A 17573-nucleotide genomic window follows, 5' to 3' on the forward strand; every position below is an offset into this window, starting at 1 on the left:
ACCTCTCTACTTGTGGTATGACTGCTGAGTTCATTCATGGGGGGAATCTTCCAAATCTGATTAATTAGTAGCCTTGAGCATCGCTGCGTATAACACATTCCCAATAGTGGGATCACCGATTGGTTCACTCGTCAGAGAGGCTTGCTCTGCCTTCCCGTGGTGTTTTGCGGGGAGCATCTCAAGGTTTTAAGGGGGGTGTTGTCCTCGAAGCTAGCGGAAGTTACTGCGCACCGTCGAAACCCACGCAGGTTTGCCGAGATGATATTGATATGGGGAGCCGGTGTGATTAGCACGATGAAGAACGACGGACGCAACAGCCGACGCAGGATTAGAAGAGGCAAACCTCTAATGACTGTAGTTTGACAGTCACTGGAACGTGCTTCTCTTCATGTGCGTTAATGCGGTCAACAAGTTCGACCATCAGATCAATGATTTCTAAACCAATGCGCACTAGATCGTCCTACGACCACCACAATCCGGTTTCGAATCGTACCAGTGACTAGTCGCGTAGGGGTCTAAGAAACGAGGTTGGTAATACCAGTGACGAGGACGACCAGTCTGCTATGCAGCAATACCCAGCTGAACTCCCTCCCGCAGCGCAAAGCTGACACTGGGCTCGGCAATATTCCACACCACATAGTGGGTCCCGAAGAACGGCGCGCCCATCACCGCGCAACCTGACGGGCAAGACTGGGCCACGAGACCTCCGTAACACACTACATGTATCACGAAATGAGGTTAGAAACGGTCGCGATTCTCAGTCTCGCGGTGGTAGCACGGTGGGGGAGCGAACAGATGGATGTTGGAAGGACCTAGAGAGGGGAATGTGAGGGAAGTGGAGAGAACGTCACGTACTCGGAACTTCGACTTCAAGGACCGGCACGTTGTAGGCGAGCGCGCCCGTGAAACTCGAGCCTGGAATCACATGTTGGTACTGACCGTTCAGGGGACTGGTGAAGTGAAGGTCAGGGAGCTTGGCGGAGCACGGCATCGCCCAATTCGTGCCATTTATACGGACGGCGTTGGGAATAGACTGCCAGTACGCGTTGACGGTGTCGTTTTGTATGGCGATGGTTGGACTGCCGAGATCGAAAAACATAGTGTCTTGCGGGTATGTCTTACCCCTCACGGTAAAGCTGAGGTTGTTGACGAGCCAGAGGGAACTAGTTGAGTTGTCAACGGCCAACTTTTTCAGACTAGAGCTGTATGTTGGGTCGACCGCGCCAAAACCAAGGGTACCTCCAGCATTGGTCAAGTCGAAGAGCGTTGTAAAGATGGGGGCATCTAGGCCGTGTTGAATAAGCTCGATGAACGTCGGTGGCTTATTTGTGACTTTCAAATGCATATACGTCAGTTACTAGCACGTTTTAGTTCCTCTTCTCTGTTCGCATTCCCACGTACTCGAATTCCCGGGTGACCATCCCAAGGCTAGAAGCCCGTCGCTGTAGAACCAGTCCCCTGGTACGACTTGTGCAGCACCAAATTGCATAGAGACCCCAACGCCGGCAACGCTGACCGTATCTTGGACCACTATGCCAGAGATACCGCTGCTTCCGCCCGAGTATGTCAGGGAAAAATCCGAGCCGCTGACGACGGGACTAGGAGCAATGGCTCCGTAATCATACTCCGTGTGCTTGCCAGACCCGCCTTGTGGAGGCTCCGATATCTGGTTGCTCCATACCCACCTGCGGTTGAACAAGGACATTGTCAACATAAAATCGTCGTCTGTCAACAGAGGCGCTTGTGAAAGAGTATCTCACGTAGTCTCAGATCCTGTGTCTAACTCCAACGAGAAAGTCTGGTCTCGGATGGTAACATCTACAAGCCAAGCGTATTCTCCGGTGTTGTCGGTGTATCCCGTCACGTCAGTGGATCCAGATCCAGTCTGGAGTCTTCGCTGCAGTGGGAGAGAGAAAGATCCGGGCATCTGATTCATGGCATGTTGAGGCGCCGCTAACACGCCGGTCCTTATGTGGAGCAGAGAGACTGCGATGACGAAATGAATGAGTATGGATAGCATTGTGAGAATGAGCGAAAGGCTTTACGAGATGAAATGGAAAAGAACGAACGATCAAGTAAAGCGGAAAAGAATGAACGTCTGCCAGAGCAGAGCAGAGTAGAATGTGGATCTCTATACGGTATAAGGAAAGTAGAACAATGTCAGCTCCGACAGGAAGTTGGTGCACTTTTATTCATAATGCAGTGAAGAACCAAAGGCAGATTATTGCGACGTGGGTTGTTGTTTCATCCTGTTACGAAACACCGAAAGCAACGCTAAGCCACAGATAGATTAATTGATGTAATAACAATATTACATAATTTACATAATCAGGACAACAGGGTAGGCGCAGCATGTTTCACCTGCGCCTCCCGGAGACGGTATGCTCAAACAGGGTACGGTAGGCAAGGGTGTCCGAAACGCTTAGGCAGAATACTAGTACGTTCGGCACTGGGTCTGAATCCTTTCCTAGCACTAGATTTAGCCGAAATGTAATCGTGGGGATTTGGGGTAGGCAAAGAGACTTGAAGTTCGCCGGCATCAATCACTTGCTACCAGCTGCCAACTCCGATTGGATTCTCTCGGCCGACTGTATCATACTTGACATGTCATGTGAGGTCGACGGGTCTCAAAGGATGAAGCATACGGGACGGGACGACAAGGAGAAAAACGTGATTTGGAAGGCGATGTGGCAGGATCGGAATGACAGCATTGATGTTCCTTTTTCAACTCACTGGAAGGGTATGAGTAGAGAGACTCGCAATGGTCAACAGGACCCAGTGGGTGCAAAATTGAGGAAGTCATGAACGGTGTTGCCACGTGAGCTGAATGGATCTGGACAATTCTCTGGACACAAAAATCAGCAGAGTAATGCCATAAGCTTCGTTGGAACATACATAAGCAATAATTTGACATCAACCTTGACGGCCGCAAGTGTAGCACAAGCCAGCCCTGTATTTGACCCGACTCTCCTACTCAACCTTTCTAGCCATTTCAAGGTTCGACTTTGACCATTCGAAGCCGAGTTTCTGACCATCGTCTGTCCATCTCACGACTCCTCAACCTCCCTGACTACCCTCTCAAAATTCCCCACATCATGCGCGAACCTTCCCAGAAACAGCCCATCCACCCCCTCCTTCAGCGTCCCCCAAGTCCCGGGCTTCGCACTCCCACCATACAATATCCTTACATCCGCCCTCTCCTCCACCGTCCCAATCAATTGCTTCAGACTCTTCACCACCGCAAGTACATGATCCGCACTCGCAGGCTCCTGCGCTCCAATCGCCCACACAGGCTCATAGGCAAATATGATGGGTGCGTCGCCAGGGACGGCTCGCAAAACGCTCATGACTTGAGGAGAGCACTCGCGGACCGCGATTCCGACGCCCTCGGACATGATACCGCTCCGCGATTTCTCTCCGATGCAGACGAGTGGTATCATGCCATTTCGTACAACAGCCTCCGCTTTTGTAGCCACCACTTCGTCCGTCTCATTGAACGGCGCTCTTCTCCTCTCCGCATGGCCCAGACAGACGACCCGACAGCCCAATTGCTTCAGCATGAGTGGAGAGACTTCGCCGGTGTAGGCGCCGCTGTCCTCTGCGTGACAGTTCTGGGCGCCTAGGATGACCTGGGGGGTCATATCCAAAAGATCGGAGGCAGAGGCGAGGCAGGGATAGGCGGGGAGGATGAAGATACCGGTTGAGATGGAGGCAGGTGGGGCGACGAACCTGGCGATGGCGGTGATGTAGGCGGTGGTGCTGGGCGCGTCGAAGTACATTTTCAGGTTGACGCCTACAAGGCGTTCGGGGAGGGTTGGAGGTTTCATGGCTGCGGTTGAAGTAGAACAGACAGGGTTTGATGTGATGAGCTGGTCGGGATGAGCTGCGCAGTTGAAAGCAGTGAAGAAGGTGAAGGCACTGTTCATTGACCGAGGCGGTTCGGCAAACCTTCCCTAAAGAGACGAAACGGCAATGACGTTTTTGCGGGGAACCCAAGTCAATCTCGGTTGACATTGACGACCTCCACTCTTGAACAATGCTTCCAAAACGGCTGATTCAACAGGAAGCCCGACTACTTCCACCTTCCCCCTAAACATCTCGACCCCCAACCCAAAAATGGCAGCCCACGGTCTCCGCATTGCCGTCGGCGGCGACGAGGCCGGCTTCTCCTACAAAGACACCATCAAAGCCGACCTCGAAAAGGACCCCCGAGTCTCCAAAGTAATCGACGTGGGCGTCATCCACAACGAAGACAAAACCGCCTACCCGCACGTCGCCGTCGATGCCTCCAAGCTCGTCCTCTCCGGCGAAGCCGACCGCGCCCTGTTGATATGTGGGACTGGGCTCGGCGTCGCCATCTCCGCGAACAAAGTACCGGGCATAAGAGCCGTGACGGCGCACGACAGTTTCAGTGTCGAGAGGGCGGTGATGAGTAACAACGCGCAGGTGTTTTGTATGGGGCAGCGGGTTGTGGGGATAGAGTTGGCGCGGAGGCTGGCGAAGGAGTGGGTGGGGTATACGTTCGACCCGGAGAGTGCGAGTGCGGAGAAGGTTCAGGTGATTAGCGACTATGAGGCCCAGCATCATGCCAAAGGGGTGCATGAGAAGACTGCGTGATTAGGAGTAGTGGTTGCTGGGGTAGATGTTGAGTAGGGGAAACCTTCAGCCTTGAACGTACGTGTCAGCACACAGAGCTCCTTGTGGCTCATATCAGCACGATGAACCATGATTTCCTCAGCTTCATGCCGTATTATCGAGATACTAATACAAGCGTCGAGAGGTGAATTTGTTGTTCGAAGCTTGATTTATCTAATCTTTCATGACAAGCTCAGACATTGCTTTTCCTGTCGAAGATGGGGATGGGATAGGGACATTGAGCGACTTTTGCGAAGCAAGCTGTCGGCTTTGCACATCCATGTTGCGGGGTGAATTATAAACGTTCATTGACGCTTTATTTTGGCGCAAACACACCGGCCATGAAGGAATCATGCCGCCTTTGCGTGAAAGCCAGCACATAATTCATCTCTGACGCTTACTCTCCAGTCAATCCGACTTGAGCACAGCAGTATGATCATAGGCTGCCGTACCACCCAGAAGATCTAGCGCTAAGATGTCATAGAGGATCAAGAGGTCATGGAGAGTCACCACGCCCTAGAAAGAGAACCCGGGAGCTTCGTCCTACATCAAGGCCGGCTATGCCCGAGATGGGCGAGTCCACAGGCTAATTCTTCGTCTCCCACACCATATCATCAGGAAGGGTCAGCAAAGTTACCCATGGTCAAAGTAAATTGCAAAAGCGAAACCGAATCCAGAAGATAGAATCCCCGTGCTGATATCTACCATAACTAGGGTGGTAATATGGAACGCGGTCGCTGGCTCACCGAGCTTTTGAGATTCCAACGACCGTCCTACTGGTCTTTGTATCAAAAGTGGATATTCCAGTCTTGTGCTCATCACTGATATCTTTACCGATCCGCCGTAGTAAGGGGGGCCCAGTTGACTTGAAGATAGTAACAAACTGAGCGTCTGGGGGAGTGTCACATCGAAAAGGAATATGAGTGTGGTTGGAATGTAGCTCAATGGCTAAACACATCAGAAAGCTAGCGGTGGCACAAGATGATGGATGAAGAGCTTCTACTATCATGACGCAGACTCCAAAAGCGATGAGCGTTCCGTACGGGCCATTCCTCCTTTCCCGATCCAACCAGCATTATTAAAGATAATTCAATGTCAGTCTCCCCCAAAATCGCCGTGCAGCACATCACAGCATTTGACCTAGAGTCGTCGACTGGTTGGCTCGTAGACCTGAGTCGGAAGGCCGCAGCCAGTCTCGATACCAGCGGTAACCTGGTCACCGCAGCATAAGCACCAGTACAGCTCACGTTCCATGCACGCGAGAGAGACAAAGATTGAGGACTTACGGTAACAGCGCAGCATTGAGGCGCATAATCATAGGGGCAGTAGCCGAACTCGTAGGTAATCTGCCCGCCTGCCATGGCATTGATACCTATTATTATGAAGTAGCGTCGTCAGTACATGCCTGTCAGACCGCAGGCAACATCATCGCATCAGCTGGTGAAGACATACAGCCGGTGTGGGTACCGGTCGGCTCTCCGGCCACACCGGCGATGGTGGTACCGTTGCAGCACTGAAGGACATCGGGAACGGTGCAGAAGTTTTCGACCGAGGCATCCCAACCTGCAGGGGCGGAACCGCCGGAGCCGTAGGTGTTGCCTGGGGTAGGCACCGCGAGGGCCAGGGGGGCGATGAGCGCCGCGAGAAGGAGGGCGAGAGGTGCCATTGGGAAGGACGCGGTGGAGATTGAGAACGAAGTGGGAAGATTCTGGGGATGAGCGGTGAGTGGGGGAAGGATTGGCTAAAAGAGAATGATACTGATGAGATGGAGAGGGTTGGGGAAGTGGAGAGATGTGGTGCTCTTCTTATAATTTTCCTTCTTCCCACCATGTATGCTTCTTCCACGTGATGACTCTAGGCAGTGGCACACGGGTCGGACAACGCCCTTGTACGGGCATAGTTATGTGACGACATCGACCTCTTCCGCTCTCGCCTTAGGATACATGTGATCCTTCGTTGGCCAAGAAAGTCCCACCATTGGTTCAGCCCCCCCCCAACTCTCCCGAGCATTTCCTCAAGATGAGTGCCTCCCTTGCCTCACACGAGTACGGCCGGCTCTACGGCGCTGACATTAAGCTATATGATGTATGCAAAGCCGGTAGTTGAAATCGGAGAAGCTGGTGCTCTTGTCGCCTGCCCCTGGCAACAGTGCGCGGAATCAACATCGAAGAGATTTTCACGGCAGTTCCTGTTGACCTTGAACGACGTGGAGGATCAGATTGCAAAAACCACTCCCGTACTAGAACGCTCGCGAGATGGTGAAAGTAATCTGTGCTTAGGCTTGCCTAAAAGGAAGAAGCAGTGCTTGCTGTATAGAGCTTGTCACACAACATTTGAACTAAATTTTCTGGTGTTGAAACACCATTCGGCTGTACTTGCAACTCGGTGAGAAGGGAAGCTCTTCTCGTCACCTCGAGCAGTTTCGTGTGCCGCTTTTTCCTCTCTCCACTTTGGCATCGGCCATATTATGGGGAAATCCATGCGATTTGGCTTAAATGCGATCATGTCGGTATGGCATTTGGCCGCGTGCTTTTCAATGTCATCTTCGGTGGGGGAAACAGGGCGGGGGCGGGGGGCGGGTCACGTTGCTGGATTGCATGTGGATTCCCGGTTTATATCGGTCCCAATAGTCGCAGATCTTTTAGCGGAGTGTTAGTCTCAATTGATGTAGACTAAGAATTGATGAAGTATTTAGAAGGTTGCATTGAACGCTCTGGCTAAATAATTTTTAGTTTTCGTGTGTCACCACTTCCCGTCACTGAGTCACCTTGATGTTGTGGGGGTCTTGACCGATGAAGTCCGAGGCGGTTGGAGTCAGCAAGATAGCACGCTAATCCAAAAAAAAGAGAACGCAGCTTTCTCTTCCCGTCTATCTTGACCGAATATTTCACATAGGCTCACTCGGACATCTAATTTTGGAGTGTTCGCTGGTACTTGGTAGTGTTCGGTGCTTTATCTGCACGATCAACCTATATGATCATGGATATATTAAACATTGCAACGACAGCAAACACTGCCATTGCCACCTCCAAGGCTGTTACAGTGACTCAACTACTGACACAACTACCATCAGCGATTCTCTCGCCGAGTGGCTCTAACCGCCCAGAACCTAGTAGAACAGTAGGTGCTAGCACTAGGGCCGTAATTGGGATTGCTGCTGTTGTAATCGCCATACTCTGTGTGTGCATTTCAACTAATCAAAAAGCGGAAGGTTCGCCGCTCCGTGGAGACAAGAGCTCGAGCAAGACCAGCCATCGACCACATCTAGAGCTCTTTGGCTCGTAAATCGGATTCGAAGTCGACACTAATTCTAAGCATGAGAACCCTGTTGCCGTCGGATGTGACTTGTCCTCTGAATAATTGGATACGAGAAGGTAGGAATAGTGATAGTACAAGACAACCGCTGTTACAAGGATTCGAAAACTTACCCCATAGTAAGCTACGTATAGAGTAGTCAATATTCTCAGGAGACATCCGTGTTGTCGTACGGTGAAGATGTCCGATTCAGCCTAGAGAATTTTGCTTGACTCACGAGCTAGTTAGCAGCTCCCCGCGTTAATCCACGAGGCTGGACCTGAAGCTTTATCTTACCTTGGTGATCAGGCTACCCGGAGAATAAATTTGTATTCGACTAATCCTCCCGCAGTCCCGCCAGTCACGATTTCATAAAGGCCTATTGCCTGACCCTCTTGGCGTCACATTTCCGAGACGCTATGACATGCTTCGTGATGTATTTGAACGAATGATTGATAAGATGGTATTATTAAGGGGTCTCCTTGGTGTTACCTCAGAGCTTCGGGAAGGAATAGCAATCTAAGCACCTCCTGGGAATAACATTCCGGTAAGACATCCTGACATATCACGCAACTCGTATGGTATAATGCATTTGAGTGATTTTTTAGATGCGAGCTTCATTCTGAGAGCGTTGAGGACAACGCAGACTCGAGAGCGGTTTTTAAACCCAGCTCAGGGCTGTGACTGCTAAGCCGGTGGACAGGATGCCGGTCATTGTCACGAAAATGGATGTTTGGTCGTTCCCATCAAGATCATATAGTGATAAGCCTCTTGACCAATCACCGAGAACCGCTCTGCCTCTATATATTGCTTCTACATGCTTCAGATGCCGCAGAGACCTTATAGCTCTGATCCCTTCGCATAACCCAAAATCCAAACGATGAAATAATCCACATTAGAATCTACCAGAAATATACCCATGTGTGCCGAAAACAGTATTCTAGTCCTGCACACCCTTAATCAACGTCTTAATTCCCTCACCTTTCCGTGTCGTCTCCCACGCCTCCACCGCCTGCCCAAATTCAACCGTCTTCGTAATCAGTTCTCTTACACGCAGCTTTCCCTCACTTATCAAGCTCAACGCCAACTTGAAATCGCCGCTCGAATACCGGAAACATCCCTTCATCGTCAACTCTTTCTCCGACATCGCCACGATCGGAAAGTCCATCACGTTCCTCCCCAATCCGCCCTGCACGTAAGACCCACCGACCCGCAGCACATGGATCCCCGTCTGCACCGACGGCGCGGCCCCACTCGCCTCCATCACCACATCCGCCCCATCATCAAGCCCATGCTCCGCAATCAGCCTCGCCGCATTCTCTTCCGCCGAAGCCCCGGAGTCAGGAACAAACGTGCCACAACCCCCGACAAAACTCTTCGCAACCTCCAACTTCCGCTCCAAGATATCAACCATGACCACCTTACTCGCCCCAAACGCTCTCGCGACACCTCCGCACAACAACCCCACGGTCCCGGACCCGAAAACCACCACCGTCTGCCCCACCCGCACGTCCACCAACCGCGCCATATGCACCGCCACGCTCGCCGGCTCCACCAGCACCCCTTCTTCCAGGCTCACCCCCGCAGGCAACTTGTAGCAGTAGTCCTCCGGCAGCTTGAAAAACTTGCACAAAGTGCCGTGGGCTTCGGGCGGACTGGCCGCGAACGTCATCGACGCGCACAGATTGTACCGGCCTTCTTTGCAGCGGGCGCATCGCCGGCACGGGAAGCCGGGTTCAAGCGCGACGCGGTCGCCAGGGGTGAGTGAGCGGACGGATGAGCCGATGCTGTGGACGGTGCCGGAGGCTTCGTGGCCGAGAACGAGGGGCTTACCGGGGACGATGGAGTTGGCGCCCATGCTGCCGTGGAGATACCAGTGTACCTGAGGGTGGTCAGCTTCTTTGGTGCGTAGGTGGTGATTTGCATTTGGTCATGGGGCTACAGGGTAATGGATCTTGCAGGCGACTCGGACATTTGAAAAGGTGTTGAGTGATAAGGTTAACATTGTCTAATCGAAACTGCTGTAGTCGACAACATGACTGGGAAAAAGAGATTGAGATAGAGAGAGACATGGCTTACATCGCTTCCGCAGACGCCAACATATTGGATGCGGATGATGACGTCGTGCGGGTCGCATATCTCAGGTACCGGCCTGTCTCCATACTTGGCCTCTTGGGGACCGTAGAGAAAGCAAGATGGGTTCTCATTCTGCAACAAACCCCGTTAGCAGGATCTTCAACCAAGCTTCTACACAAATGCTGTCGCGGGAGACGGTGGCACCTTTTCCGACATTATTGTGGCTTAATTATATTTTTACTTATAGCGGAAGAAGAAGAAAGAAGTGCGTGGTATTGGGAGATGCTTGTATAAAAAGTTTTCAATGAACCCCAGCAAAACAAGCGGCTGAGGTGTCTAAATATTTTATGTTGTAGCGCGGCGTTTGGCGGATAATTGTTGGTTTTGACGGCTTATAGCCATTAGCCACGGCTTATGGCCATTAGCCACAATGTGGCTGAGGGCTACAGCCATATAGCCATAGATAAATATAGCCATAGGTAACATAGTCATTAGCAACAGTCATATAGTTATAGGTAATAGTCATATAGCTATAGCTATAGTATGCTAGGGTAATTAGTTTACTTAGCGTATATATAAAACTAATACGTTTAAAAGACTAAGATATAATTCTTAAAGTAATTCGATTTATTATAAACTATAAGCCGAAATCGAATAACTCGAAAAAACGAATCTTTAGTAATTTAGTAAGCGACTTTTTATATTTATATTAAATCTATATCTACTTATATAAAATTCTTTTCTTATATTCTATCTATCTATATATATAATTTATTTATATAATATTTATATATAGTCTTAACTTTAATTATATTAGATATAATCTATTATATTATTAATAGATTATAAATCTAATTAACTATTAATCGAGATTTTAATCTTTTACTATATCTATTTATTAGTATATATAAAAGAATAAGATAGAGCTAAGCTAGAAAATCTTAAATTTATATATATAGTTAATTATAAATTTATTAGATCTACGCTTTTTAGTTAGATACCGCGAGTAAATAAATTAGCATCCGTAATTATTAAAAATCTATAAAAATCTATATATAGAAGTTTTATACTTTAAAATAATTAGCTTTCTAAGAATACTATTACTTTATAATTTCATAAATTATAAAACTTAGTTTACGCTTTCTAACGCTATAAAAATTATAAAGTTTATTTTACTATTAATAAATTAAACTAATATTTAAATATCGTAATTATATTAAATACATCTAGAATTAGATAATAATTCTTTTACTTATTTATATAACTATTATTTCTTTATTACTCTATTAATTCTACTAATTTTATTAATATAAATATATTTATCTTCTCTATCTCTCGCTCTTATATTATTAAGTCTATAAGATATATATATCTCTTTTACTCGCCTCTTATAGCCCTTATTAACGCCCTTAGATTATTTCTTAGCGAATTCGCTATTATAAATAATCGAGACTGTAAGCGAGCTTAATAGCTATTTACTACTACTTATAAACGTATTAAAAGATTCTTAAAAAGAGTCTAAATGAATATATTTTTCTCTATATACTCCTTTTAAACTAGCGATAATATCTTTTAATCTAGCAATATTATCTTTTAAAATACGTCTTTCTTCTTTATCTATTCTTTATTACTCTATTTTAAAGCCTCTTAACGCGTATTAAATCTTAAATATTATTAAGAAAAAGCTCTTAAATAAGAGAAAAACGCTATCGAAGACTTTCTATTATAAGATCTATTAATAGACTTCTTTAATAACGATTTCGATAGTCTATATTCTTTTAGCTTATCTTTTAACTTTTATTTAGATTCTATTTAACCTCTAATAAGACTTATTAATTATATCGCGTATCACCTATATACTATAGAGTTTATACGATATAATTTAAATTCTATAGACTAGATTTATAACAGCTACGATATAATATTATAAAAAGATAAGATAGTCGAATAATACTATAATAGTAAAAAGATTAAAGTTAATATATTTAAAATAGATATCGATTAAGAAGTAAACGATATAGAATAAGATTATAAGAATATCGAAATGAGTATAAATAATCTAATTAATCTCAGCGAGTATATTATTAATTAAATTCTTTATTCTTTAACGTTAAAGATCTTAAATTTTATTAATAATTATAAAGAATTTTATTACTATAGCGTTTAATATAATAATATAGCCTCTATAGCCTTATAGTAGATTATTATTAATTATTTAGTCGCCTTCTATATATATAAAATTTAAGAAGTAATTACTATTTATATATTTATTTTAACGCCTTTAAAGAGCGAAAAATCGATCTTTAGTTAAATTTATATTATAAATAATATTTAAAATTAATTTATAATACGATATAACTTTCTCTTAATCGCGTTTTTTATATTAACTTTATTAGATATAACTATTATAACTATATTAATTAAACACTTTATTATAAAATAATTATAATTCTTAGAAATTGTTACGAGCGTACCCTACATCTCCTTGACACACCATTTAGCCCTATAGCCTATTAGAGCCTAGCGTGTCTTAGCAGAGGCATCTACTACTACCTAATACCTTCTATCTATATAGTTATCCGGTACCTAGTTATCTTATTCAATATATCTATATTAATATCACATCTATACCGATTCTAATAGAAATATTAATTTCTATATTAATACTCTTAAATCGATATCTAAAAGACTAAAGGCTAATTTAAATATATAAGATTATAAGCTATTTTATAAGAACTTATAGTATTATAATCTATATATCTATAATTATCTTATTTTAAATAAAATTACTATCGTCTAAGAGAGTAATATTAATAATCTATTAAATATATCTAAGACTAAGAATATATTAATAAAAACTCGAAGTAATAAGAGATTTAGTATTTCATATTAATATTTAATCTATATACTCTTACGCTATTCTCTTATCTTCTTATTTAATAAATAGTTATAATATAATAATATATTCTATATAGATAATATATTAGATAAAAGTCTTCTTATTTAGCGAAGTAGAAATAATAAAGTTATTTTATAAATTAGAGAAACTATTAGCTAAGATAACTTTATATAAATAATACTTATCTTATATTATAGATCTATCTTATTTATTTCTTCTATTCTATTAATCGCTAATTTCTTATAAATATATAATATAAAGTTATCTTAATAAGTTTAATCGCCTTCTCTACTACGATAGATTATTATAATATTTTATTTATAATATCTATATAACTATTAAAAATAATAAACTCTATTAATTAAAGATAAATTAGAAGATTATTTAAATTAATATCTATTAAATAATTATTAATATTTATATTAGTAAAGCTATTATAGATAATTAGACTAATAAATAATATATTATTCTCTCTTTCTTCTATTAAGAAAGTTTATAATTTATAAAATAACTCTATTAGAATATTATTACTCTATTTACTAAATTCGATTAGTTAAATCTCTTTACGACTTTTATTTATAATTTAAAATAAATCGAGATTACTAAAAATCTTTTATTTAACGAATACGTTATTAATTAATTTAATCTAATTATTAAGATATTTAGATTAAAGCTAAAGGCTTTTATAAATAATATTCTAAAAAAAAAGATATTAGATATACTTTTATTCTTTTTATCCTCTATTATAATATAATAACTCTCCTTCTTTTCATTTAATAGAATAGCTCTTTAAACGATATATTAATTAGATAATTAATATAAATTATAGTTTCTAGAAATACTTCTAATACGATTTAACTTACTATATATCATAATTTCTATTAATTAGCTCTACGATATTATCTATTTTTTTTTTTACTTCTATAAGAGCGAAGTATAATTAATTAAAATATCGATTAATCTTAACTCTAATTAACTTTATAAGTAATAAGTCAAGTTCTCGCCTATATCTATACTATAGAATTTTAAAAACGAGGTCTATCGTATATTTACATCTTTATTATATTATATTCTAAAAACTAATTTTTTAGTATCGCTAAGATAAATATCGCTATTAATACTAAGATTTCTAATTAAAATCTATTTCTTAATCTCTATATAATTATTATTAGATATATACTTTATAGAAATTATAGCTAATATATTACTAGTAAAATAAATACTATTTTATTTTATTAAAACTTAAATAAAAACGTATATAATAAGTAATTTCCGAAGAACTTTAGCGATTATATCGTCTTTAAATTAGATTTTAAATATCTTATATATTATCGATATAGATTTACTAAGATATTAGATAATAATTTTAAATAGAATTACTAGATAATATTTTATAGTCTCTATTTATTAATTAAGTATAACGCTTATATTAATATAAAGATTTATATTAATATTAAAATTTATAAATATATTTTTAAATATATTTATAAGAGTAGCGATTAAATTAATTTTTAAATAGAGTATAAAAATAATATAGATTAAGACGATATAGATCTAAATTAGATAAATAAGATTTAAGAATATTAAGATATATAATAAATAGGCTTTATAAAAGCTTATTAAAGAATTTTTAACTTTAAATTATATAATTATAATCTTTCTATTAAACGATTATTTATCTATCTTTCAAATTAATATAATATAATATTTAATAATAATAATAATTTAAATTAGATAATTAATATAATATATAAATACTAAATTAAGCTAATAGCCTTTTTTTAATTAAATTAATAATATTAATAGCGAAGACGAGTAAAAGATCTCTTCTATATCGATCTATCGAAGTAATATATCTAAAAAAAAAATAAGCGAGATATATTTAAATAAAGTTTATATTAGAGGCGTAGAAGTATTATTATAAAAATATATTATATTAATTTAAACGCTAAAAAGCTCTTCTATTTATAATATCTTCTTCTAAATATATTAAATTCTATATTCTTTAAAGACTTATATATAATAAATAATAATATTCTTTTTTTCTATTATAGTATTTATATAATAAGAGATTTACTTTATAATAATATTAAATAAAATTAAATATTAAATAAAATAGCGATCTAATAGAGAGAATACGTCTTATAAAATCTCTTTATAATAATTCTATTATAATATAAACTTAATAACTCTCTAAATCTATAAAATAATTATAAATTAAGATATATAGATAATTTCTTCTTTATTAAATAGAAATACTTTAAGCGTAATATAAATAGCTTATCGCGCTAATAATAGTATTAAAATATTATAACTTTTTTTAATATAATATTTCTTTTTTTATATATTAAAACTTTTTATATTAGATATATTTTTTCTTAGCAATTTCTTTAATAAATTAAAATATTTTAAATTATAAAATAAAAAGATTATCGCGCTAATAATAATTTTGAAATATCGCGATATTTTTTAATATAATATTCTTTTTTTAATTACTAAAACTTTTCATATTAGATATATTTTTTCTTTTTTTATTCGCAAATAATTTAATTCTTCTTTTATACTTTATATATATTTCTTAATTAATATATATTATTCTTTATTTAAATTATCTAATAATCTTATTTATATTCTTTAGACTTAATATTATATTCTCTATCTATCGAACGATATATAATATAAATAGATTATCGTCGAAGACTTCTATCTTTATTTAATTTAAATTCGCTTAAAAAAAAGTAATATTAGCTCTATAAAGAATATTAGTCTTACTATCGACTTTAATCTACTTATAATTTAATAAAACTATAAATAATATTATATTAATAGTTAAAATTAACTTCTATATAAAGAATATAGCTATTAAATTAATATCTAGAAGTAGATATAGACAAATTTTAATAACGATTAAATCGCTATAGCCGACGCTATTTAAAACGTAATCTCTTATTTTAATAGCTAACTCTTTTTTCTCGATAGCTATAAAAATATCGATAAGATTATACTTTAAAATATTATATTATAAAAAATACGATATAACTCTAAAATAGCTATTATTATAGCTTTATCTAATATTATCTCTATTCTTTTTTAAAATAACGTTATTACTTATTCTCGCTTTAAGATTTCTCTTAATATTATTATTTAATCTAATTATAATATATCGATAAAGTCTAATTTAGCTTAATTATTAAAAGCGATTAAATTTATTTTCTAAAATGAGATCTCTATATAAAACCGCTATAATATTAAAACTATCGATTATATATTCTAAGATATTTAAAAGAATCTCGCTTCTTTTAATAGTATAGTTATATACTTCTATAATAACTTTTATTAAATTCTTTTAATTATTAAAGATATTAAATTAGATTATATCGTTTAAGTTATATTAAAAGCGTCTTATCTTTAAAATAATATTTAAATCTTTAAATTTATAGAAAATATAAGACTTTAAAATCTTAATCTAATTAATTAAGACTAAACTAATATAAAGAAATTCGTTTAAAGACTATTAGATACAGATAATAATATCTTAACAAGCTTTAAAAAATAAGAAGTTATTAATTAATTTATTAAGTAATTATTAAACGACTTTATTACTTAGCTAATTAATACTATTTATAATAATCTTAATCTATATTAAATAGCTAATTTCTATATATCTAGAATAATTCTTTATATTCTTAATAAAAATATCGCTTAATTTAATAGTTAAATTCTTAATAAGTTTTTTAGAGCTAAGATTATTTATAATAATAGAGATTAAGTTATTAATAAGAAAGATAGCTTTCTTTTATCTATTAAAATAATAAGTATCTTTAAACTAATCTTACTTCTACTCTATTACTTAAAGTTAAAATAAGATTATATAATAATATTATTAAAGAATTTAAAGTAGCGTATAAATCTATATAATAAAATATATTTATAAATTAAATATATTAAATCTAAAATACTTAATTATTATATTCTTAAAAGCGAATATAATAATAAATAATATTATATATTACGTATTCCTCTAACTCCGCCTAATTTAAATAATCTATATACTCTCTTTCGATATATTAAATTCTTAATCTAATTAGTCTTTAATATAACGATTAATAAATTCTAAAACTAATTATTATAATAGATTAATTTATATCTATACTTCGAGATCTTTATCTCTAATTAATTATATATAGTTTTAAACTAAATTATTAATAAGACTAATCTATTAATTATAATCTTAAGCGATTTATTAAAAAGATAATTTACTTAATTAATAAGATATATTAAGAATAAGATTATTAAATAGATATTTCTTCTTTAAATAAGAATATAATTAATTAATAATCTATAGTAATAAAAGTAGATTATTTATTATATAGAAAGTAAATAAAGTTTAATTTAACTTAAAATTAAGACTTTTATCTTTTTTATTAATTTTATAGTAATAAAAGTAAGTCAAAAACGTATAGTAAGCGATTAGAGTTCGATTTAACTTAGGACTAGAGCTAAAATTCCATTTAACTTAGAAAAATTCAACTCTATAAATTTAATTCATAGGCCTTTACTTGTTATTACTATAATCTCTTTAAATATTAGAGAATATAATTATCTTAAGAATTTTATTAAAAGATATTTAAGAGTAGAGCTATAGTAGACTAGAGAATAAGATTATTTA

The 17573-nt window shown here is 37.9% G+C and overlaps 5 protein-coding genes across 5 annotated transcripts; 1 reads left to right on the forward strand and 4 right to left on the reverse strand.

Annotated features, from left to right (window-relative positions):
* Nucleotides 1-561: 561 nt before the first annotated feature.
* Nucleotides 562-1705, reverse strand: HO133_009921 (uncharacterized protein; the record flags this gene model as incomplete). The annotated part of the gene is made up of 3 exons (XM_037300778.1): nucleotides 562-716; nucleotides 856-1332; nucleotides 1402-1705. 3 exons carry the CDS (start codon nucleotides 1703-1705, stop codon nucleotides 562-564), a joined length of 936 nt encoding a protein of 311 aa, XP_037153595.1.
* A 1342-nt stretch (nucleotides 1706-3047) lies between these two features.
* HO133_009922 (uncharacterized protein) lies at nucleotides 3048-3827 on the reverse strand (the record flags this gene model as incomplete). Its single annotated transcript, XM_037300779.1, has 1 exon — nucleotides 3048-3827. One exon carries the CDS (start codon nucleotides 3825-3827, stop codon nucleotides 3048-3050), a length of 780 nt encoding a protein of 259 aa, XP_037153596.1.
* A 289-nt stretch (nucleotides 3828-4116) lies between these two features.
* HO133_009923 (uncharacterized protein) lies at nucleotides 4117-4617 on the forward strand (the record flags this gene model as incomplete). Its single annotated transcript, XM_037300780.1, has 1 exon — nucleotides 4117-4617. The coding sequence occupies one exon, from the start codon at nucleotides 4117-4119 to the stop codon at nucleotides 4615-4617; it is 501 nt and encodes a 166-aa protein (XP_037153597.1).
* Nucleotides 4618-5775: 1158 nt separating this feature from the next.
* Nucleotides 5776-6301, reverse strand: HO133_009924 (uncharacterized protein; the record flags this gene model as incomplete). The annotated part of the gene is made up of 3 exons (XM_037300781.1): nucleotides 5776-5847; nucleotides 5922-6007; nucleotides 6088-6301. 3 exons carry the CDS (start codon nucleotides 6299-6301, stop codon nucleotides 5776-5778), a joined length of 372 nt encoding a protein of 123 aa, XP_037153598.1.
* A 2568-nt stretch (nucleotides 6302-8869) lies between these two features.
* On the reverse strand, nucleotides 8870-10221 carry HO133_009925 (uncharacterized protein; the record flags this gene model as incomplete). Its single annotated transcript, XM_037300782.1, has 3 exons — nucleotides 8870-9811; nucleotides 10009-10137; nucleotides 10210-10221. The coding sequence occupies 3 exons, from the start codon at nucleotides 10219-10221 to the stop codon at nucleotides 8870-8872; spliced, it is 1083 nt and encodes a 360-aa protein (XP_037153599.1).
* Nucleotides 10222-17573: the final 7352 nt, after the last annotated feature.

This window comes from Letharia lupina (genome assembly GCF_014066315.1).
Source record: "Letharia lupina isolate WasteWater1 chromosome Unknown contig_8, whole genome shotgun sequence".
Classification (NCBI taxonomy): domain Eukaryota; kingdom Fungi; phylum Ascomycota; class Lecanoromycetes; order Lecanorales; family Parmeliaceae; genus Letharia; species Letharia lupina.